This window comes from Xenopus tropicalis, chromosome 9 (genome assembly GCF_000004195.4).
Source record: "Xenopus tropicalis strain Nigerian chromosome 9, UCB_Xtro_10.0, whole genome shotgun sequence".
NCBI lineage: Eukaryota > Metazoa > Chordata > Amphibia > Anura > Pipidae > Xenopus > Xenopus tropicalis.
In genome coordinates this window covers 59057978-59082873 of record NC_030685.2, presented here as the reverse complement: position 1 = coordinate 59082873, position 24896 = coordinate 59057978, and the positions used below count along the sequence as shown (strand labels likewise).

General features: G+C 36.3%; 1 protein-coding gene across 1 annotated transcript in view; it reads right to left on the bottom strand.

Moving 5' to 3' along the window:
• Positions 1 to 24896, bottom strand: part of ube2f (ubiquitin conjugating enzyme E2F (putative)) — a 115835-nt gene that overhangs the window by 51421 nt on the left and 39518 nt on the right. The window contains 3 exon segments of the mRNA NM_001011221.1: positions 2462 to 2519; positions 6315 to 6385; positions 23635 to 23702. Of these exon segments, the coding sequence (NP_001011221.1) occupies positions 2462 to 2519; positions 6315 to 6385; positions 23635 to 23702 (197 nt within the window).

Below are 24896 nucleotides of genomic sequence, written 5' to 3'. Positions count from 1 at the left end.
TACACGAATAGCATTAGCTAAAGTGCACTGAAGTGGAATCAAGCAATAGTCATGGACAATATCAGAAAGTGCTGCCCTACAGAAGAAGGAGTGGATAAATAGATCATACCTTGAAATATTGGAGAAAAAACGGAGTCATCTGGCTCTGGGCTCAACACAGTATGGGATTATGCATTAATCATCTGATTATTTTAGATGTTCATGGAATAGACCATCTATATGGGTCTAGTTAGCATCTGAATTGCTTCTAAGCTCCACTAACCAAGAACGTCTCCCTTCTAAAGCACATGTACCTTTTTAAACAGACATTAAACTGAACAGTTATCAATAAAGAGAACAGAACACATTTTGCAGGGGTATTTTACTTGAGAAAGAAACATTGCCCCATGCCAATGAGATGTTTTGGGGCTTTGTTTCTAAAAATGACTTCACTATGGGGCACATTTACTTATCCACGAACGCTCCAAGCATTTGTTTAATCAGTCCAATCGTATTTTAAGCGACTTTTTCATACCTTACGCTTTTTCGTATTTTTAGCGCAAAAAAAATCAGATCGTTTTTGGCGCTGTTTACAATCGTTCGGTGCGAAAATTTTGTGACTTTCGGATCGCTAATACGATATTTTTGTGACTAATACGATTTTTTCGTAAGCATTTTCTTGATATTTGCGATCTTTAGAAATTTTTGTTCTCAATCCGAATTTTTTTCATTCGGGATTCAAACTCGTGTTTTGATAAATCTGTCCCTAAGTGTTCTATCAAAATTTACAAAAAAAAACAAAAACCAAGAAAGGTCAGTGGTGGAATTTGAATGTTAATATAATTTCAGCAAAGCCATGGCTATTCCCGTTCATAATAGCAAAATGTTGATGTACAGAATGACCTATACCAATATGTTTAACTGAACATACATAGAAAAAAGCATCAGAAGTCGTACTCATAGACAATGGTTTCGTTTAAAAATGAAAATAGAGGTTTTCAGCCTTTTTGGTGCCCATTTTTTGTTCAGCATTTCATAAGAGCCCTCTTAGATTAATAAAAACATGGCTGTGTAAAGAGCAAACAAGGTCTAGTTCTAGGAGAACCCAAACTGTATTGCAACCTATTAAGGTAGACCAGCTATTTAACTGCTTTGCCCATCCTGCAGTTCAGAAAGCTATGATTAAATATATGTAGGTAACGGTCTAGCCCAATGCACTGTCTGCAGAAAAAAGAGAGATATGAAAACATTGCTAAGCTTGGGTAGAGAACAAATATTCTATTTACCATTACTGGACATATAAACAATCCAGGAACAGCATGCTGTAAAAATAGAATGATTCTTTTTTTCCCTGCCAGTATCGTACGGCATTTGTTCTATTCTTGTTTGAAAGTGAAAAAGTAAAAAAATGGTCTCAAGAAGAAAACCCTACGATATTCTCACAGGGCATAGAGAAGTAATACTATAACAAGGACATCAGTCATTTACACAGATAAACCCATTCATAGGAATAGGCAGAATGAGTGAATATTGTTCATGTGAAATGGCACAATTTTCTTCTAATTTGTAGAAAATGCCTGAGAACAAAGAGTGCACAATATATAGTTTTGACCTATTTGTTTCACAAAATAGAATAGACAGAGACAGATACATGGCAAATGTTTCATTAGGAAGCAATTCAACCCTAAAGTCAATAGAAATTTACATATAAATAGTGTAAAACAAAAACATGTCTATTGCTGTCATGATACATTGGGAAGAACTCAAGGGGAATCATATACAATCAGTAAGCACAAATGTCAAAAAGGTGATCCAGAATGATGAATATATCCAGTATTTCTAAAAATGATATATTTTACTTCTTACTAGTGTCAGAATTGAAAGATTCCAAACCCTACAATGTTAGAAGCATCTGAGTTTCCGAGTGACCAACTGAGGCAGATTAAAATATTATTAGAATATCATCAAGGGCTTGGAGAAGGTTGTATTTTACCTTTTGGGTTTTTTTCAGAAAACAAATGTGCTAGAGCACAAAGAAATTGTCTCCAGTTACTATGATAGATAAACAGATCAGTGTTTGTATGTGCATACAGCGTTTAAAAGCTACTACTGCCTAAACATGCTCATTTTGGGTGGCACATGAGGGCCAGAAGTCAGGTGTTTGGTTGCAGTGTGTATTCTTGAGCGGAAAAAAAGCAAGTATTACATTAGCTTAAAGTATGATGGGGTTTTAGTCATTTGTTAAAGCTTTTTTGAGTTTTTTTTTCTAATTTATAGAACTTTTCTTAATGTCCACGATCATTTCTTTAACTTTCTTTTGTTTCCAGTTTAAACAAACATATTCAAGAACATCAAAGCTACAGGAGGCGGCAGTAAAATATTCTATATTTATATTCAAAGGGAATAAATGGCAGCAGATTTAGTCTAAAGAAGTGTTTTAGTCCAAATTTCCATAGAAAGTAATCATGATCTTACACTGTACCTTTAAAGTTCTTGTTGGAGCCCAACCCGTTCCATCAATTGAATGCTCCCTCAGCAAACTAAAAAAATATAGAGAATACATTAACGGCTTACACAGAAGTTATTAAGAATAAAGAGTAACAACCCCTCTAATGATCCATTTTCCATCTCTCAGTACTCACATCAGTGATAAGATGACCTTGTAAGGACTCCCTATAATCCATGAATAAACTGATTATTATTTTACAGCATAATAACTACTTAGTGATTCCCATTAGCTGAATACTACAACTGGATCCTCAAGCAAAATCCACAAGACTTTTACAGTTTAAATGATTTAAAGAGCCCCTTAAGGCCCATCTGTTCCAAAATAGAAATGACCAAAGCTGACAAGCCTCCATTGCACACACATTTCAATCTGCAATTAAATCACACTATTAGTCATTTTAACTAAAATACCAAAAGTTAATTACATGTAAGGATGCACCGAATCCAGTTTTTAAGGTTCGGCAAAACCCCAGAATCCACCGTAAGGGATTTGGCTGAATACTGAACCGAATCCTAATTAGCATATATTAATTAGGATTGGAAGGGTTAAATGTCTACTTTCGTGTTAACATGACAAAAAGTCATACTATTTTTTTTGGATTCGGATTCAGTTTGGCCAGGACAATGGAATTCTGTCGATCCAGGATTTGGTGATCCCTAATTATATGTTCCTTGAAGTTTTGAGAGGGATTTATAACTCTTTTAACCTCAAAAGTCAGACCCAAGCAAATGCTCTGTAATCAATGTCACCGAAGCAATAAAACAAAATATTCGTTTTTAACAGTTTTGTTGGGAACTGTCTGTCCAATATTTTAAATGTAATTGTCTGACTTCTGCTGATGTACTCATGGGTTAGAGGATATCAAGTGATGCCTGGACTTGGCTGGTATACTCAGGCAACTGCCATTAAAGTCAAAGGAGGGATGCTCATTGTTTGTCTATATAAAAGGCACATAATAAGCATGTTTACCAGTATGGGAGGTGCCTGGTTTCAGTGCTTTAAAATTAATATATCACAGAGAGGAGAATTCCACTGCAGGATTTGTTACTACTTGCCAATTAGTGACGAGTAAAATGTTTTGTCAGGCACAGATTTGCTGTGAAATTTTGCATTCCGCCATTGGCAAATGTTTTGCGCAAGAAACATCTGCTGCGACAAAAATTTGGGAAGTGAGAAAAAAGTTGCGCTTGTGTAAAAAAAGGCATGTAGTAGCTGCATTTCGCTATTTTGCGAATTTTTCAGCAGTTTGCCAAATTATTTGGCGAACCGAAACGAGACAGATTTGCTCATTGCTATTGCTGATGAGTGTGAACACTTCTGCAAGGCACTATATTTAGGGATACAACTGGCCACTGCTGTAGCTTTCTGCAACCATACAGATGGGGTCATTTTCTTGGACATATCTTTACAACAAGCCATAGTCTTTAAACTAGATATTATTTTCCAGTATACCTATGAGAAAGTAATTTTTCTAATTTCTGCAATCCTGAACGAAAGCTATTACATGTAATTAGTGATGAGCGAATCTGCCCCGTTTGGCTCTGCCGGAAAATTCACGCAGACAGAAAAATTCCTGAAATGGCAAAAAATCTGTGAAACGCGTGTCTTTTTTTGTCGCCTGCGACCATAACCATTTTGTCTGGGTCGAAGTTTTCTGCAACGAATTTTCAAGGAAGCTTTGCAAATCAATTCGCCAATGACGAAATGCGGAAATTCGCTCATTGCTAATCAATAGGTTATAGCCCCAGTTAGCTTAGTAGGATGTTTTGGGCAGCTCTACCTGCCTTACTGAGAGGGAGAAAAAAACATTAATACTGAAAACATGAAAAGTTCAGATTTTTGTATTAAAATAAACATGTGACAAGCGACTGGGGACACACACTCTAGAATATTAATCTGTAATTTGCACAAGAGAAAGATGAACCCCATGCCTGTATTGATTAAATATGTAATATCACATTATGTACTTGCTTGGATTTTACCTCTACTGCTTATCTCCTTGAGGTTACCTTGGCATATAAATCAATGTATAGATAATAATGAAGGAAAAAGAGTTATTTACTCAGCCACTTACATATAGATTGTTGGTGGGCAAAGAGGATAAGATGTTGACATAAAGAAAACTATACTTAAAATGACTGAAGCCACTAACTTAAAACCATTTTGAAATAACATAAGTTGAAAAGTAGAATTACATTTTCTTTCATTAATAAAAGTATTTTTATTAATCGTTAATAGGTAACATTTATATGAAATACCCGTACATGACATTTATAGGATATGACTAGAAATAATTTCCAACTCTGTTGAGGCTTAGCATAGAGGGAAATAGTTCTTTGCTACCAAATAAATGATATCTTACAAAATACCAAAATCTATAACCATTATCTAAAGATAAGCAGACTTAGCAGAAAAAAAAGTGGCTCCAAAAACAAATCTGTCATATTTTTTTCCTATTACGGCAAAGAAATAACTTGGATCTGACAAGAGGGGAGTTACAAGTTGTTGAGATTAAAAACCTTTTAAACAAAAGGGAAGCCTCATCGATATTCTCAGCACGTATTTATGCAGCTTCAAATAACATATGGAATTTTTTTTAGAAGATCTCACCAACTATTAATACAGACTCAGAACGGATATAAATCACACCTAATTCCCCTGTGAAAATGTACTCCTACAGTTGGAGTCTGGGAGACTTGCCAATAAGGTCTGACCTGATAAGTTAAACCTGGGTGCCCAAAATATATAGAGCTGTTACATGACCCCTGGAGATTTATTCCTAAACTGATAAGAAAAAAACATAATCTTATAATAGACATACAACAAAATCTGTTATTGACTTGCCCATGCGATTTGTCATATGTTTGGAAACTGGATTTGTCTTTAAAGGAGAAGTAAAGGTAAAAACTAAGTAAGCTTTATCAGAAAGGTCTATGTAAATACAGCCATAAGCACTCACAGAAAAGCTGCCTGTCCTCTATCAAAAGAAACACAGGATGTCTTGTCTCCTTTTTTGTAAACATGTTCTTCAGTATCTGACTCTCTCAGAAAAATCCGTCATTCCTGGGGCCAGAGTCTGTGAAGCTCTCTCCTGCTTCCCCCTCCCACAAGAATGCTAAGAACTCCCTCTTCCCTCCCTTAGGAATGTGTAAGCTGAGCTATAACTGCTAGAGCGATACAGCAGGAAGATATGAAGACCAAGCTAAAATGGCAGCTCCAATCTTAAGCAAACAGAGAAAGCTTCTAGGCTCTTTACTCAGGTATGGCAATGCTTTCTGCAGCATAAATATAGTGTTCTAGGTGGCACTAATGTGGCAAATCTATTGGCAGTAAAATGCCAAAACTACTTTTCTTCTCCTTTAAGAACACAAACTGAAGGTCATACATTGTCTGAGCCTGAGCCACATGGCCTTGAGGACACTGACCATAGGTTTTTACTTACCTGGGAGTGCTCTAGCCTTATTTTTTGACTATTGATTGAATGGGGCAAACTTTTGGTTCTTAGCTGATAGAATCACCAGAGAGTTGGTGCTTCATTAGAACAAGCATGATGTGACTATGTTATACTTGCTCACTTATGGTGGGGGAACTTTGAAAGCCGCAGACAACCCTCTGTGTCTCTGATAAACTATTTGGTGTGTAGCATTAGAACAAGCCAAGCTAGTCACAAGCTAAAATAAGGCAAAAGCATTGTTCTTTCTGAAGGAATAATGGAATGCCTTTAAAGTGCACCACCAATATTACCTTGATGGCTTTCCTATAAAATTAAGTCCGTTAGGTGTTCTATGATAAAGTGTAGTAAAAAAAAATTGTATATTTCTATTACCTTAAACAAATTTCTCCTGTCTCGGTGATGTTGGGATGCCAGATCCTTGTCAAACATTTCACCTTTGGAGGCTGCACACAAGAAAGAAAGAATAGTAGCTGTCAGGTAGCCAAAAACAGCTAAAACTGTCTATTAAGAAAAGTATGAAACAACAAATAGAAAAGCTTTGCTTCAAAATAAAGGTACATGCCAGAGATGCACTGGGTAACAGGACAGTTACTTCTATGGGCTCTCTTATAACCAGTTCATATGTCTAAATGATATATTTCATGCTTCAAAAGATATTTTTAAGCACAAACAATGAGGCTTGAATATCTGAATAGGGGCAAACAGACTACATAATCTGCATACATAATTAAAAATGCTAAATAAAATTCTTTCTTAAGATCTGACATTAGGAGTGCAGACATTACAGTGTAGAACTAGGGCATCAACATTCTACTTTGCACTAAGATTATGCATTGCAGTCATATTTTGTCTAGAATGTTGTCTTTTCCTTTAAACAAAGCTGTAAAAAATGGGAAGCATGGCTGCACAACAGCTAAAAAAAACCACCAAAAATGTAAATAATTTTAATATAACACATAAAAAATTAGAAGCCATACAATAATTAACTGGAAATTTAAGTGATGGGCTGAATTTGACATTTCTACTACATGTATAGGTTTATTTTTACTAGATCCTACAGAATGTAGCGTCAACCCTACTATTTTCACTGTAGCTATCAGTGAGGTTATCCTAGGTACTTACATTTTTGCCACCCAGTATATTACTCTTCACTTTATTAGGGCTCTGGTACACAGGGAGATAAGTCGCCCGCGACAAATCTCCCTTGTTACGGGCGACTAATCTCCCTGATATGACATCCCACCGGCGAAAATGTAAATCGCCGGTGGGATGGCATACGCGGCGACGTGATCGACAAAGTTGCCTCTCGAGGCAACTTCGCCGATTTCCGCAAATCACGCCGCCGTGTATGCCATCCCACCAGCGATTTACATTTTCGTGTGTGTGTGATGAGCCCTGCCTAGATCAACTCCAACTTACACAAGTAAGCATGGGTGGCTCTGGGGCTGGTGCCTCAGGCACTTGGGTGCTACTGCTTATGTGTAGGCACAAATCTACATGCTTCAGAACAGTGGTTCTCAACCTTCCTAATTCCGCGACCCTTTAATACAGTTCCTCATGTTGTGGTGACCCCCAACCATAAAATTATTCCTAAGACCATCTGAAATATGTGTTTTCCGATGGTCTTAGGGGACCCCTGTGAAAGGGTTGTTCGACCCTCAAAGGGGTTGCGACGCACAGGTTGAGAACCGCTGGTTTAAAAGCATAGAGCACTAAAGGTGGCTGATCTAATACATGTTCCTACTGACCAGCCCGCAGACCAGATGGATGGAGTGCTCATCTATAGTTCTGATTGTGCAGGCCTACAGTAGGAATGATTCAAACAGCAGAAGTGAAAAGATCCCTTGGCCCTTCTTCACTTTCTCATCTGCCAATGCATTATGCACTTCAGAACAAGCCTGTGTTCAATAGGTTGAGTAAATAGGGCATGTGCTGAAAATGCATTCTTCAGTCTAACAGCTGTTTAAAAATATCTACAGGTCTTATTTATTCATAGCAATTCTAGGACGGGGAGAAGGTAGCTAAACTAATTATCCCTCCAAGTTAATCCTGCCTCCCCATACCAAACTCCTCCTTATCTATACAAGCCTGAAACACAGGCAGCAACTGGGGGCAGAGTGCAGCATGCTTATGCAAAGCTTATTATCTCTCTCACAACCCAGTCCCCTAAACAAATCAATCATGCATTAGTACTTTACTGTGGGGAAAGAAATATGTATTTTTTAATTAAAGCACACAACACATTTTTTATTAAAAGCTGTATTTACATTGCCCCTTTAGGGCTATGGCTCACGTGGTGCTATTTTCATCTCACTGCACAATTGTTGGGCCAAAAGATGTCAGCCACTTCGCTTAAAGTCAATGGAAGCCACAGGGGATGATCTTGGGTGCTTTTCAGACTGCTTAAAAACAACATATGTGCGATTGGCCTTAAGGGAGAATAAATTATAGACAAACTTATTTTAACCAGCAGATAATTTGCCTTAGCTAAGCAGTACAGGCATTGTTCCTGTACCAACAATCTGAGCATTCATAAATGCTACCTTGAACTATTACCTACTAATGTGCTGGATTTTCCAAGATTATCATTCATATTATTCATTTAATGCTGCGTTGCTTTCAACAAAGACTGTAATAAGATAAGCAGCATCTAACATCTCTCTTTAAGGAGACTGTAGGATAGATGGCTGACCACACAATCGATTTGAAGACATAGGGAAAAGAAATTACTCTCTTATGTGACTTCTAGTAAATCATCATGCTAAATGAGGAATTGCAGAGGCTACCATGAAGTACTTCCATCTTTGTTAGATAAAGCTTGAATCAGAATCCTTTGAAAAGCTCAGTAATACAAAAAGTGAAAATTCATTTGATGTGACTTTTATTCTATTCTACAATCCAGCATTTTCACTTTTACTTACAGTGAAGTAAAGAGAACAGAACAATTTATTTAAGGCAGTGTCATTTCTGCACACAACAAAACTCACAACCCATTACAGTCCTCCCTGGATCAAACTATGTCATATGTAGTCCAGACAAATTGCCCAAAGTTTCACTTGTAAATCTATAGATGGCATGTACAACTGCAGCACTAGAGTTTAGTTCAAAATTTTTATGTTTTACCCTCACATAAACAAGACAACTATGCTAAGAGCAGGCCAGATTACTCGGTTTCTGCTTTGGGGGCATCTAGATTCTCAGCGGAATAGCCATGAACATATGTAATCATTTACTTCTGACAAACATTTGCTCTATAAGAGCTTTCCTTTAAGACCTTCCTAAGATCCAGTGCACTTTCAATTTACATTATTCAGGTACAAGACAAAGAAATAACACAGCCTATTATAAATGATGAATGTACCATCTCCCAAAAGGCCACAGCTGAAGCTATCAATATTTCTTTACAAGATCTACAGAACTAGTCCGTACTCATGGGAGGCATCGCTTTACCTTTCTCAGAAACCACATAACAAACATTACTAGTAATAACATGAGATTTACAGATGATATTAATGCCTTTCAAACACCATAACATTTGGCAATGATTAAAGTAATAAAAAATATCACCAGAAGAGATTTCCAATAGCAGATGACAAAATTCCGAAATGTTGCGGAGCTTCTACTTAACATTGCACGTCTCTTCTTATAACATATAAAACCTTATACACTGTATAAGTTTAACATTTCTGCCCAAACGTACAATACAAACTGTGAACATAGTTACTTCAAGCAACCACTACAGCCAAAGCTATCAAAGCGAGTTAGGTATTATATCTGAGAAGAACACTAACATTTGTTGGCGTGGGCTTCTCTACAGATGTTAAGATTGCATTCTTATGGGAAATTTTAAAGATCTGAGCTTTGAATAATAATTTCATTTTAACCAAGACGAGAAAACGACACCCCTGATGACCACTACAAATACTACTACTAAAAATATCATAATGATGACCAAATGCATGAATAAAGAGGTTTTATGTTCTGAAGGAGACAAGACTACAAGAGATCTATCCAGGAACCAACGTTCCAGTAGAAATACAGAAAATGTATTTCCCAGAGGCTCATATTTAACCGAAAACTCATTTTTCTTAGCTATAGAAACAAATTCATTTTAATTGCAAAATATTCCTCTTGTGCTCTTTTAATGTTTAAAATTATTAGCCCTAAGGCACAATGCTCCATATAACAGAAAGATTTGAGCATGTAAAATCAAGAGTCTGAAAGCGTGAATTTTAAATAAATGTTTTTCAGAGTAATATTTATCTTCACAGAATTGTGGCTGGCACAAAATAAAGCCAAGACCTGTACAGCTAAGCACTTCTTCCTGTAAAATGATGAATTGCAATTTTTACTTTGCCCAGCATCAGAATACTACATGATAGAGTGAGGTGAAAAGACCCAACGGAATCCTTTTAACCATCAACTTATTCTGTCTATCATCAAGGCTGGGTTCAATTGTGTTGCATGCTGTGCCCTTTTCTAGATTAAAAACCACATGAGTCATATTATGCTGTTCTGTTTTCTAGATTAAAACTCATGCATGAGTCATAATTTATAAGGAATACAAAATTAAAACGAAAAGAGTTATACTCTAAAGACCCAAAAGGGCAGTCCCTGTACATTAGTCTTTTAGGCCATACAAAGCAGAAGAAAAGGCTTTAATACTACTATAAATGTCACTGAGGACTATAGCTTATGTAGGGGGCATTATTTATAATACATTCATCCAATACATCAACCCAATTCCAAAAAACATATATATATATATATATATATATATATATATATACACATATATATATATATATATATCCAGTCCACAGAGAGCATTCACGGCATGAATGTCCATAGAAGAAATCTTATATATACTGTATATATTATAAATGTTGATCTGAGTGTGTGTATATATATGTGCACTGGGTTTCGTTTGTAAGGGTTGAACTTGATGGATGTTGGTCTTTTTTCAACCCAACTGAACAAGAGCGAGAGACAAAAGAGCTGAAAGAGTTACAATAAGCGCTTTTGCTGGGGAAACAAATGAATAAATCTGCTCAGTGAATTCACAGAATCCCTTGCTGCCTGCAGAAACCTGATTTTAAAGTGTATCATAATGATGTGTTTTTACGTGTAAATAATATAATGAGACATTTAGATTTTACACCGAAAGACTTTTAGATGCTAAAGGGAAAACAATGTTGAATGCATAACTGCACCTTTTGCCCTGGAACACATTGCTGGCACTCTTAGGAAAGAACAGTTTAAGCTGCTATGACAGGAGGCTGAAAGTCATCAGTGTTTCTTGAACTGTTAGGAACCCTAGCCTCAGGATAACCCATTAAATAGTCAGTGCTGCATCTGCAATAAAAGTATATAATAAAACACAGGCAATTTTTATTACTCTGGCTGTGTAAGCAGAGCTGGCGAGAACAATGTCAGCAAAGGTGTTAAATTATTTGGAAAGGTCAAGGACCACCGTATCTACAGAACAACATGGAAAATAATACCTAGGAGAAGCTAAATAATAACAATATGTCATGTGTGTCTAAGAAACTACATCTAAATCTATTTCTTTCTCTCTATTATATATATGTGTATATATATATATATATATATATATATATATATATATATATATATATATATATAAAAATATTTTTTTTATTTTTTTTTAGCCAGAGCCTAAATTCCATTTTGTGAGATACTAAGGTAAAGGTCATAGGAAAATGCAAAGTATTAAATACATATGTATGCCAGTGACTGTTATGGATGATAGAAACAAAAACTCACACTATAGTGTCTTATTGGGTGCACAATGTCTAGTTTACAAGAGTATTTTTATTTAGAAAGACACCATTTTTGGCACACCTACCAAGAACTGAGTTTAGTTTAAAATCAATTTTTATTTATCACTTTAAATACGTTAAAACACAAAGTAAAAATAAAAGTTGATTTTAAACAAAACTCAGTTCTTGGTAGGTGTGCCAATAACTTGTGTCTTTCTAAATAAATATACTCCTGTTACAGATGATAGCTGTGTAACTGAATGCCAATCAAACCCTGGACATTTTTTGCAATGTTTGCAGTTTCAGGACTAATTTCCTCCCATCACTCAACTGCAAGGAGGAATTGATAACTTGTGTGTTTTGTGGGGAAAAGCATTAACTCTCCTTATCTTTACAGGTAAAGGAAGAATATATCCTGCAGAACCAAGGCACTGGCAGTATGTGATATATAGTTATTACCAGCTCCTTTGTTTTTCATAAAGCATTGTGATGTGCAATAAACTGGCTGTATTCTCTGTTATTAATAAATAAAAGCTGAAATTTTCGGTACACGTTTCTTGGAGATGCAGTATTGCTGTGATAGAAGAGCTTGAACATTTCTCGAAGAACTGCAAATGTGAAAAGGGAGTTATCAATCATAAATCAGCAGTTACACTGAAATAAATGTCATCCAGAAATGAAGTACTGTGAGATATTCAACATGTTTGAAGTTAAATATCAACTGTTGCTATAAAAGATGTGCCTTAATGCACTTGCTCCTTTATCTTGATGAACGAACTTTAACAAGGCTTTATCACGTTCTGCATTTTACTGTCCTTATAAAGAATTATGGTAAGTGTCCAGAAAAAAATCGCTCCTTGTCTAGCATGCTGGAAAAAAACTGTTTGTCAGTGTAGAAAGCCATAACAGCATAAAGAGCTAAAACATCCCCAGTATTTTCCCTGTGCAGAGAATAGTACTGTGCTTCAGGTCCAGACTGGGATTCTATATAGGACCTTGCAATTACAGGTATGGGACCTGTTATCCAGAATGCTTGGGGCCTGGGATAAGGGATCTTTCTGTAATTAGGATCTCCATAACTTAAGTTTGCTAAAAATAATTTAAACATTAATTAAACCCAATAGGCTTGTTTTGTCCCCAAGAAGGATAAATTTTATCTTAGTTGGGATCAAGTACAAGGTATTGTTTTTTTTATTACAGAGAAAAAGGAAATCATTCTAAAAATTTGAATTATTTGCTTATAATGGAGACTATGGGAGATGGCCTTTCTGTCATTGAGAACTTTCTGGATAACAGATCCCATACCTGTACACAGAGACCCAAACAGCTACCCCCTGAAGCCCACTAAATACTGACTGTCTACGGCATCTTATACTTGGATAGTGGTTATTAATCCCTTTTGTCATTGGACCAAAATGATCAGCTTCACAAACCAAAACTAGACTAGCAAAATTTGAATCTTTCATTACAAAAAAAGGCATATTTATTAAAATTCATATTAGTTTAAAAAGAGTTGCATATTTATTAAAAAATCCAGTAGTAAAAATGCGACCGAATAAAAGTTACAAAACCAAATACCTCAAATTCATAATTTTCATGTAATTTTGAAGATCTCGAATTAGCTGAGAACTAATGAACTAGCACAGCTCTCATTGACTTCTAAATGACCTCACAAGCTTTTAGATGCCAATGTTTTGCATCAAATTTTTTGCTTAAAGTGGACCTGTCACCCAGACATGAAAAGCTGTATAATAAAATTCCTTTTCAAATTAAACATGAAACCAAAATTCATTTTTATATTAACACATTCAAACCCATTATAAATGCATGTAATAACCCCAGCTGTCAATCATATTCTGCCTGCCCCGCCTCTATGCCTTAGGCATAGAGGCGGGGCAGACAATTACTTAAACTTTCCATTCAGCACTCACATTCCCCCTACCTTCTCACCATCTAATTGTGCAGCCAGTGCATGGGCTAGGGTATCAGGTCCCCCATTCTGGCACATACACATGATTTTGGGGTGATACAAAGCTTGCCTTAATAACAGTGCCCACAAAACGGCAGCTGCCTGCTAGCTATTTTTGTATATTCCCAAAGCTGAAGGAAACAAGATTTATATCATTTATATAGTATGTATATGTTAATTTTGCTTAACAAACACAATAGAAATGAAATTGGAATTATTTCTTTGGGTGACAGGTCCCCTTTAATAAAGATAAAAAATATTTTTGTTTTTTAAACCATTATTCATTTTCATGTTTTTAATGCAAAAAAACGGAATAAAATTTTTTTTAAATGTTCGTAAATAACCCCCAGTATGTCTGAGAAAATAGTAGCGAAGCAGTCAGTGGGTCTTAAATATACTGCATATTCAACTTCCTTATATTTTGGCTGTGGCTTTTCTCAGAGCAAAATAAATCTTTATCATGGATTTTGCAGATATTGCCTGTGAGAGGTTAAACAGAGGATTTGATGGCAAACTGTCAGATGTGCTATGCAAGCTCTGACTCATGGGGAGAGCATGTCAGCTGTTGTAGAGTAGGTTTAGACAGCCTGTCATACTCTAGCTTTACTACTAAGTAAACATTCATAAACATGCTCTTAAAACAGATTTATGAATGAACGCGGTATATTTGATTCCCCATAAGCTAATGTGTTCAGGCTATCCATGGGCCTATGTAATGGTGCTTTCTACTGTGCGGCATTCAGTATGTCCCGCAACAATATCAGAAGTCTTTATATGCAAAATAAATGGAAGAAAAACATGCAGCCAAAAAAGGATTATATAAAGTGGCTTATAAAATTGCAAATAAAGCTCTACAGCATTATTATTATTCTTTATATACACAGTGCTGACATATTCTGCAGTGCCTGCCGCAATGGTGCTTACAGTATGGTAAGCTGATGAATGGGGGATAAAGGCTTGAATGAACTTTTTTACTTACTCTGGATACAACAGTTTCAACACCGCAGCCTCAAACTGTTCAGCCAATACAGGGCAGATCTTAATGGAGTGGGGTACCCCTAGAAATGTTTTCATTAAAGGAATGCTGGAACTGTCAAGTGATGCATGTTTTATAAATTTATGGCCGATGGCAGATGAAACGTAGGGCGGATATTTTCGGCAAACGGAAAAGCGCTTGCTAAAATACTGCCCTATGCCTCCTACATGTGCCTGCACCGGAATGAATAGAATACTCTCAGGTGCAGGCACATGTAGCCGTAATACGCATAAAAACGTGAAAGAATGCAAAGTCTTGAGTTTTTATGCGTATTTCGGCTAAATGTGCCTGCACCCGAGCGTATCTCAAGTGCTTTTCCCCTTGGCGAAAATATCCACCCTACGCCTCGTCTGCCATCATCCTAAATGGGGACTATTGGGGTTCTAAGTTCAATTTCGTTTGGACGCTATCTGTTTGTCCCTGTGCAGGTTTCCTTTGGGTACTCCGCTTTTCTCCCACACTCCAAAACATAAAGGCAGGTAAACTGCTTCCTGATAAAACTGAACATAGGTTTGTGAATGTGATAGGGCCCTTAAATTGTAAGCTCCACTGGAACAGGGGCAAGAGTGCAAGGTGTATAGTTTCTGTAAAGCACTGCATAAATTTAATTTAAGAAGTTTAAGCTAAAGTAATGGAGGCACAAGTCCCAGCATCCCTGATACCTATGTTTTAGTATAACCCATTACAACATTTTATTATCATATATAATGTAATATAATGTAATGATATATTCTTATATTATAATGTTAGTGATTATCCCTGTAAATGAAAACCCATCATCTTCTGAAAAACAAAGCATAGCAGTACAGGTATGGGACCCCTTATCCAAAAATGTGTTATTCAAAGCTCCAAATGATAAGAAGGCCATCTCCTATAGCATCCATTTTGTGCAAATAAAATAAGTCTGACACAGAAGATCATATATACAGAATTAAATGAAAAAAATGTGTTTCTTTTCGATGAGGACTCCGGGCTTTTCCTTTAAAGGTGAACTACACTGTTCACATTGCAAATAATTTACTGTACCATTTAAAACTACATTTTTGAACCAATAAATGTATTCTGTTTTTAGTTTAATTGTTTTGTGTAGGCAGCCATCATTTTGACGGATTCTGAGCTTTCAGAAGGAGCCCCATGTCAAATCTCAAAATTAAATATAAAAAAATCTGTTTGTTCTTTTTGAAAAACATATTTCAATGCAGGGTTCTGCTGGAGGAGCACTGTATTTTGAAAAAACATGTTTTACCCTGACAGTTAATAATAACAGATTAATCAAGTAAATCATTTGTACAGAGTGAAATATAAATTCAGTCTATTAAATCTGAAAGGCAACCATGGGATGATTGATGCCACTAAAGATCCCCCTTCCATTGTAATTTCACTGTGTCAGGAACAAATATGGCAAAATAAAGCACGTAGAAACGCCCTCCCCAATGCAGTGTACTCTCCCATTAAGGTAATAATAGTAGCCCTACAATTTATTAAGTAAGCAAGATATCTTCAATTGACAAGAAACTTCCAGTTTAGGATTGAGAGATAAGGTTGTGAGAAGCTGGACCAGTGGTTGGATATGGCAGATATGGTGGTTCCAAGTTCCTTCCTCATTTTTTTCCCTCATATTCACAGTATCACTGAGGAAATAACCACTACTTACTAAATATACTACTGTACACTATATCTTAAGATAAATCTCGAGTGTATTTGCAGTTTCCTTTTGCTTCTGAGAATGGCTGGCTGGATAAACGGGGGATGCCAATTATTATTTGCAACAGGAATATATTATTTAAAATATGAATTTGTTTATAAAACCGTACAAGCTAAGCTGTAACTACGGGTAAAGGCAAAGGCCCAGATTTCCAGATTTCTATCCTTTACAAAGAAAAGGTTTTGTTATCTTTGTGGCTCTTTACTCAAGGATGGTGAATTGAGATCCCACTTCCTTAGCCCAATGAGCCAGGGCTTTGATTATGGAGAAGATGAAACTCTGTAAGCACCAGACATAATAAGAAACAGAAAGCAATAATGACAGTGACCTATACTTTAACTTATGTTTTAATTACTTGCCCTAAATTGTATACTTCAATTAACATAAATAAAAAGTATAAACATTTATAAAAAGCTCATTTTTTCTTCCTTAGAAAGGAATTTGCATCCCCAGGGTGAAGCTTAGCTGTCTACAAACACAGCAGCTTGGTCTCTCTTATTTGCATTAACCTGCCATATAGTCCCTCAGATCATGACGTTACCCTTAAGTCTATGTAGAAGAAAAAATTCTAAAAGGTCTGGTTTTAATTATATATGGAACAAACGGCAATTTAACATAGTCATTTTTTCAAGGACTTAGGGAGTCATTTTTCAAAGATTTCATGTATAATTTATTATATATATATATATATATATATATATATATATATATATATATATATATATATATATATATACCGTATATACTCGAGTATAAGCCAATCCGAATATAAGCCGAGGTACCTAATTTTACCTACAAAAAACTGGAAAAACTTATTGACTCGAGTATAAGCCTAGGGTGGGAAATGTAGCCGCTACTGTTTCAATAATCAAATAAATAATAAAAGGACACTCAGCGTGACCCCCTGTGAGCTCTTCATAAATATATCATGTTGGCAGCTGTAGATTACGGAAAGGTGGATGGAGGACCTTTTCACCCTCCTGCCTTGAAGAGTTACAACATTGCTGATAAAAAAAAGAAAAGAAAAAAGAAAGAAAAATGCAACAGCAGCAGACAAAAGTAAGTTTGGGAAAGCTAAGGAAGCAGCCTTACTAAGTATCAAGTACTTGCCATGCTTTGGGCAAAGTGTCCCTATGAAGGTTCTCATTCATCCAGGCCATAATATATCTATTAGTGGTCATTTTAGTCAACTGGATTAGATGAGTGCTTTGTAAAGTCAATTACTTACAATGAGAGAAGGTGTCAGTATATGCCAGAGTCTCGTACATTAGGTGAAATGATAGATCATATTGGGGTATGTTTGCATTGGGGCCCCTACATGCCACATACTTAGCTAAACCTATACATATTGGGCATCGAACTGTTCAGTGGATCCCTGGCGTTCATATTTAGGGTGTTTTATTTGGTTACTTTATGACCTGTAGGAGATAAGATACTATAGACTGGAAGCTTTGAAGCAATTTTTAAAAAAGATCACAAATTTTGATAAAAACCAATAACTTTAGGAAAGCATTGCGACTTGATAGTTTGGAGTAGACAGACAGTTGTGCCTATTCTGTATTCCCCAGAATCTGTTCTTTCCAAACATGTACAATTTTCTGGGATAAACCTTCTGTTAGTGGAAATGTTGTCCTTGAAATCTAAAGAAGCAAGCTTTCTGGAGCAGTGCTTTGGAAATTTGGTAGTGTACTGCTGGGAGTTTTTGACCTATACAAGTGACAAATCTCCATAAAACTATATATATTTGGTATTGGCACATTCAGGAGACATGGGACTTTCCAAATCAGTTGTATATTTGTGCATAAAATAATTTTTGTTTCTAGTATGTGTGTTTATATTATTGAAAATTTGATTTTTTTTTGCATTTTTAGGTTGTTCTGAAAAAAACGATATATTGTTTTCCTGGGTAAACTAAAAGTCCCCCCGAGGAAAGGCCCCTAAAGTGAAACAGTGCAAAATGTTCAAAAACTGTCTGGCAATACAAGTTCCGCTTTGACCAAAACAGCTGGCAGTAAAAGGGTTAAAGATGTTTCATTTTCCTTCTGTGTCTAACCCTATGAAAAGCCTTTCCCAGTTGACACATTGCAGAGATGCCCTTATAATGGCAAAGTCTGCATGTCTAAAATCGAGAGTTTTAGTTAATCCCTTATAGATCTGTCTCTGCAGCATTAACTCAAAGGAGACCATGTTGTGATCACTGTTCCCCAAATGCTCACCCACACAAATGTTAGAGACGAGTTCAGTGTTATTAGTTAGGTCAAAAATAGAGTCATTCCTAGTATATTTGAAGTAAATCTTATAACATATAAAACAGTGAAAAAAAAAAAGTGATAAGGACAGAAACTGGTCCATTAATTCTATGCAATAATGTAAACTGCCAACTGAAATTCCAATTTTAAATTGGTTAAGGCAATGAAGCAGTAGTCTTACCTGCTTGTATAAAGGCAAGGAGGATTAAATGGATGCACTGATTTCCTCTGCAAGCATTTTTATAGATGCAGAGGAAAGTGTATCAACTATTATGCACTTACCTCCGTGGCTCCATTGACAGGACATCACTGGCTTGTTTGGAGCTAAACAGAGCAGATATCAACCTGAAAATGTATGCATTCACATTTTTGTACAGGTATGTGCTCAATGTCAATGGAGCTATGGGGGTGTGCACATAAATGTGGATCCATGATCCCCCACGTTTATAAAAAACGCCTGCAGAGAAAAGTAGCCATTCCGCTTCAGTCAATCAATGTGTGTCCTAAGTGTCCAAGAGTGTCCTAAGTGTAAGACCCTTCCATATTTGGGAGCTCTACACATGCACCTCTATGAAAACACTTTTTAGGTGAATCCAATAAGGCATATGAAATGGCCAAGCATTTAGTATAAAGCATATGGTATTATCTTGCCTTCTCCCTTTACAGTAAAGATAAATAACATTTACTAGAACTCTTGCTATATGTGAGTTATGCACCCTTCTGGAGACATAGTTATAGGGCTTAGAAACATTCAGCAGCTAATAGTTTAACAAAAACAAAAACTGTAACTGATCTCCCCCATCAACTGTAGAGTTTATGACCTATGTTGCTGCATCCTTACAACATATACCAGTTAATTAAAAGCAGAGGTCAAACCTTCCTTTGTAGGATGTCAAGGAGGGAAAAGAGAGCCCAAATAAAATGGAAAAGGGACATCTTTCACACTAGAATACCACCTTCTATTGTTTAATTAGAAGAGAGCTTGCAGAAACTGAAATTAGCCCCCAAAAAAATCAATTTACTGGTTGTGTTCTTTGTAGGAGAAAATAAAAGATACACATTCATACTGAGGGTTCTTGCAGATAAGAGAGAGGCAGAATGGGCTTACATTTTCTTTTAATGAGCAGGTTGTTATTTTTCTGCTTTCAAATACATGGCTACCCTTTTCAACCAATGAGTTGTCTCATATCTAAGGTCAACTGCATGAGCCGACTGATCTAAAATCTTTAATGTTAATGAATATGAAAACAAAGAACAGGGCTTCAGTTTAAATTACTCCAGATTACACTGCGGCACAAGATATTTATAACACATAATACCATGTTATCTTGATATTACATAATAAACTTGGAAATCCACCTGCTATATAGCTTGACCTATTAGTTAAGCTGAATACAAGATATTTTTTTATCTGTTAAGCAATGCAACAGCCAGTATTTGATATATTATACAACTTGGTGTAATCCAAGGCACAATAATTATGTGAGAAAAGAGCGGTACAGCTTGTACAGAGCTCAGTTTATTGCCCATGAAGGAACATACATGCTGACAATTAATAAGCCTGCATTTTCACAACGTTCTCTGCTTCAAAACTACAAGCCAAATACTGATTGCCACTGCAGGATTGCTATGAGCTACTCAGAGTAAAGTAACATTTAATACATAACGCCTTTTAGCATATTAAATATATATTCTACAAACAGAAACCGCTTCACTCAAGTCTTATGAAGCACAAATGTATTTTATTGAAACATAACGAGACTGATGTTTCGGCTGTTACACCAGCCTTTCTCAAAGTTAAAAAATAAATATATATATTATATAGACAAAGGCCTCATACGAGGTCAATGCGAAAAGAGCCTATAAAATACATTCAAAGAAAACTAAGTATATGTATGGGACCTGTTCTCCAGAAAGCTCCGAATTATGGGATGGCCATCTCCCATAGAGTTCATTATAAGCAAATAGATTAATTATTGTTTAAAAATGATTTCCTTTTTCTCTGTTATCATAAAAACAGTACCTTGTACTTGATCCCAACTAAGATATAATTATTGGTGGCAAAACAATCTTATTGGGTTTAATTAATGTCTAAATTATGTAGACTTAAGGTATGGAGATCCATATTACAGAAAGACACCTTATCCAGAAAATCGCAGGTCCAAAGATAATAATAGGACAGATAGATCCTATACCTGTATTTAATACTGCCTCCTGCACAAATATTCATTGGCTTATTCATCAATTTTTGAGTTTGTGAATTTTTAAATATTTTTTTCTATTTCAAATTAACTCAAATTAAAAAAAAACTTGAATGTTTACTTATTTATTAGAAAATCTGAATATGAAAAACTTAAACACCTCAAATTTATGAGTTTACAAACTTGAAAATCAATTTTAAAAAATGGTTTGAATTTTCCTAGGGAAAAATTTTAGAATTTAAAAATAGTAAATCATGGAAAAATGTAAATTCAACTTTCATCACCCTCTTAGTGTGCAAGTTTGATAGATGGCTGAAATGCACAATAGTCTATGTGCGTCTAGGTCCCTTAAAAGGACTGATTCACATGATCAACCTCTCAAAACATTGACCACCTAGAAAATCAAGGATTAAATATGTGTAAAAGGTTATCAGCCTCCAAAAAGTGTAATTTTTGCCACAAATAAATATGGCCAACTTGCACTTTTATCCAAGATGGCTTAGTCACTGCTGGGATTTGGATCCAGGGCCTTTCCTGTTTTCTACCTAACTGCAGGGCTAGGATGTCAGCTGAAAGGCCTGTGTGTAATCTGAGGATTCTGCTTTCCCAGATACAATTTAATGTAGCCTACAGTTGTAGCATTTTCCATGTCTCAATGTCTTACCACTATTCTGAGGGAACCCCCTGAAAGAAACAGCAAACTGAAAGGCAGCTTTTTCAGATGCTTTAGGATGTTTATTAAGATTCCAGTGTAGAATTAAGACCATTGAGTTCTTTATTATCTACCCCTTAGAGTAGTCTGAACCGGGCAGTACAAAGGAATATCTGGGACATTAGGGGCCTGACACATGTGGTGATTCATAGCCCAGTGGGAAATCTCCACCACCACAGGTGATGAAGCATGCAACAACGCCAGCCCCTTTACATTAGACTGCAATGACAATTGGCAATTTTGAGTAATCCCTCAAAAAAGCGGCAGGCCACATGTGTAATGTGGTTTACATGAAGCAAGTCCAACTGTGTGAAGGGGCAGGTATTAGAGATTTTCTGTCAAGTAATGAAGTGACCCATGTGTCAGTGCCCTGACCCCTAGGCATGTCTACTCCCTCCTCTATTGGTTTTGATCCCTATTAAAAATATAATTGAATTCCTGTTCCCATCTCCCAAGCTGGTAAGGGTATCTCTACTTCCCAGCACAATTTTTTTTTAAACTTTTTTGGACACAATCTTAGTTATATAACACAACTCTTACCATCACCTTGACTGACTGCTGCTTTTGGTTTATTGTCCAGATCATCAAACAAACTCTCATATCCCTTTGTATATGCCTTCTGGTGGGGTTAGTACCTTGGGAATGGAACAACTGCCCTGTTTTCTGACAGGGAAAGGTCTCTTAGCCTTTGGGTTCTTTGTCCAATCACAAGCAAGTGATGGGTGTTGGATTCTTCTCCCCAATCCCTCAAAGATTGATAATCTATCCAAAAGGCACTGGCAATTATTCAAAGGTTTTGCTACTTGCCAATGTCAGAGAATCATGATACACTACATATGGCAATTTTTAACTATGGCTAGCTTGTAATACTGCTTGTAACACTGAACCTGGGAGCAGGAGCACTCATTTAGGTCATCCCTTATTTACAGCTAATCCACATATTTTGGGGAAATTCCCCATGAATTAGCTGTGAAATTCCTAGTAGATGGGGCTTGTCTGATCTCTAACTAGTACATGATAAAATATGTAGTTGTTTTGAATAAAAAAAAAATGTAGGGTTCAGGACAGGAGAGGTGGAATCAGGCAAACAATACCTATGATTAACTGCTTATTTGTGATACCTTAGAATGCCATTATGTTCCTTCCCTGTAGACAAACTGGTAATTATTGCTAGATTTTATATGCTTTTCAGTTAATTATGTTATCATGGCCCTAATAGCAACATCATCCATTAGGGTAGTATACCCTTTAGTATGTTATAGCATGTCTAATTCATAGCATCTTTTCAATTGTTGTTGATTTTTTTTTTTTTAATTACTTGCCTTTCACTGCCTCTTCCCAGCTTTAAAATGAATGGGGGTCACTGACCTAACAGCCAAAAAATCTTTAGTTTTGTATATAAAACAATTACACTGTATTTGTTATGTTTTATTACTTATTTTTCTGTTCAGACCTTTTCCTATCCTTCATATTCCATTCAAATCACTTACTGGTTGCTGGGGTAAACTGGACCCTAGCAACATCCTGACATACTAAACCGGAGATATGTGAAGAAAAAGATGAATTATTTAAAAATTAAAAAATTAGTGCCCACTGAAAAAGCGACACGTATGCCATCCCACTGGCAACTTACATTCTTGCCGCTGTGATGGCATTTCGGGGGAGATTAGTCACCAGCAGTAGCAAAGATTTATCGCGGGCAACTGATCTCCCCGTGTGCCACTGCCCTAATGGCTACTTTAACAAGAAGTTTTGCTTCCCTGAGAGACAAACACATAGCAATGAAAGTATTTATATATCTAAATATTTAGAATTTATTTAGAGCTAAGTTTCTAAAGAATTTGCATGACCTTTGCTTTGGTTATCCAGCAAGATTTGGGTAGTTGGCACTGCTTACTTATGCATAGTTGGTAAAATACTGTGGACATAGCTGTAGGAATATGAAGACCCTTGGATAGATGTTTAGTGGCTGGAACTAGGCACTTTAACTATTTCAGTCTTGTGCTGTAAACTTTAAAATACCACAGAGAAACTCACCACCATGTTATAGGCATCTGGAACTTCAATTTCAAACTGGAATCTCCCTCCTTGGTAATAGCTTTCATCTGTAAATCAGAAGAAGTCCATTTTAGCAAATGCATATTTATAGTGGCAAAGGCCATCACTGTACTCATCAGAAAGTATTTATTTAGCACAGTCTGATACAAATATTTACATTTAGAATACAAGATACTATATACCAATGCACCCTTAGGGCTGTGACAGACGGGGAGATTAGTCACCCCACAACAAATCTCCCATGTCGCGGGTGACTAGTCTCCCTGAAATGCCATCCCACCGGCGAGAAAGTAAATCGCAGCATACGCGGCGCTGAAATTGCTGAAGTTTCTTCTCAAGGCAACTTTGGCGATTTCAGCAAATCGCCACGCCAAGTATGCCATCCCACTGAGATATACCCAAAACTGCTGTCCCATCTGCCAATGACATAAATAGCAACCATTATTCAAGTCAATAGTAGGAAGCTTAGTGGGTTTTGGGCATTTCACTGCTGATGGAGAAAATGCCTGGTGTGCTCTCTGTATAAACAAGGCACTTCATACCCACATCTACACCCTGTTAGGCTTTGAGATAACAATCAGCTCCAAAGGGCTTTTCAGTAGCCTGCTGATTTGTTTTGATTGTACTCATAAGAACCTAAAGTGGGATATATTCACATACCATTAGCTAAATGGCAACCAAAACATCTTTTCACTATTATAACATTATCAACATTGATGAATTATATTGATAAACTAATAAGGAAGGAGGGAAGGAAGGGGCTTATATAATGGCAATCTAAAAGTAAAGCAAACCATAGAGCAAAACAATAGGCAAAAACTATGTAAAGCACAAGCCCTATTCATTGTAATCATGCTAACCTAGGGAGTATAATGTCCCTTTAAACTACCAGGTAACAGACATTAAAGGACTGGACCATTCAGAGTGAAACAAGTACAGGACCAGTAAGAGAACGTGACAAGCCAACTCTACAGGGATACATTTTGATGGGATAAAGTCCACACACTTAAGCATATTTGTGCTTGAGGACACAAGTTAGAAGAAACATTGCTTGTAGAATAACAATGACTACTTGTGTAATGAGAGAAACTTTATTCTAACTTTACACTTTATGCAGTTTGCATGCTTATTATTATAGCTTGTAAAGAAAGCTATTAATCTTATGATCTGGTAGACGAAAGCTTTGTGTATCTGCTTGGGACAGCCTTCTACTGTTCTCTGTTCCTGGACAACGCAAGTGT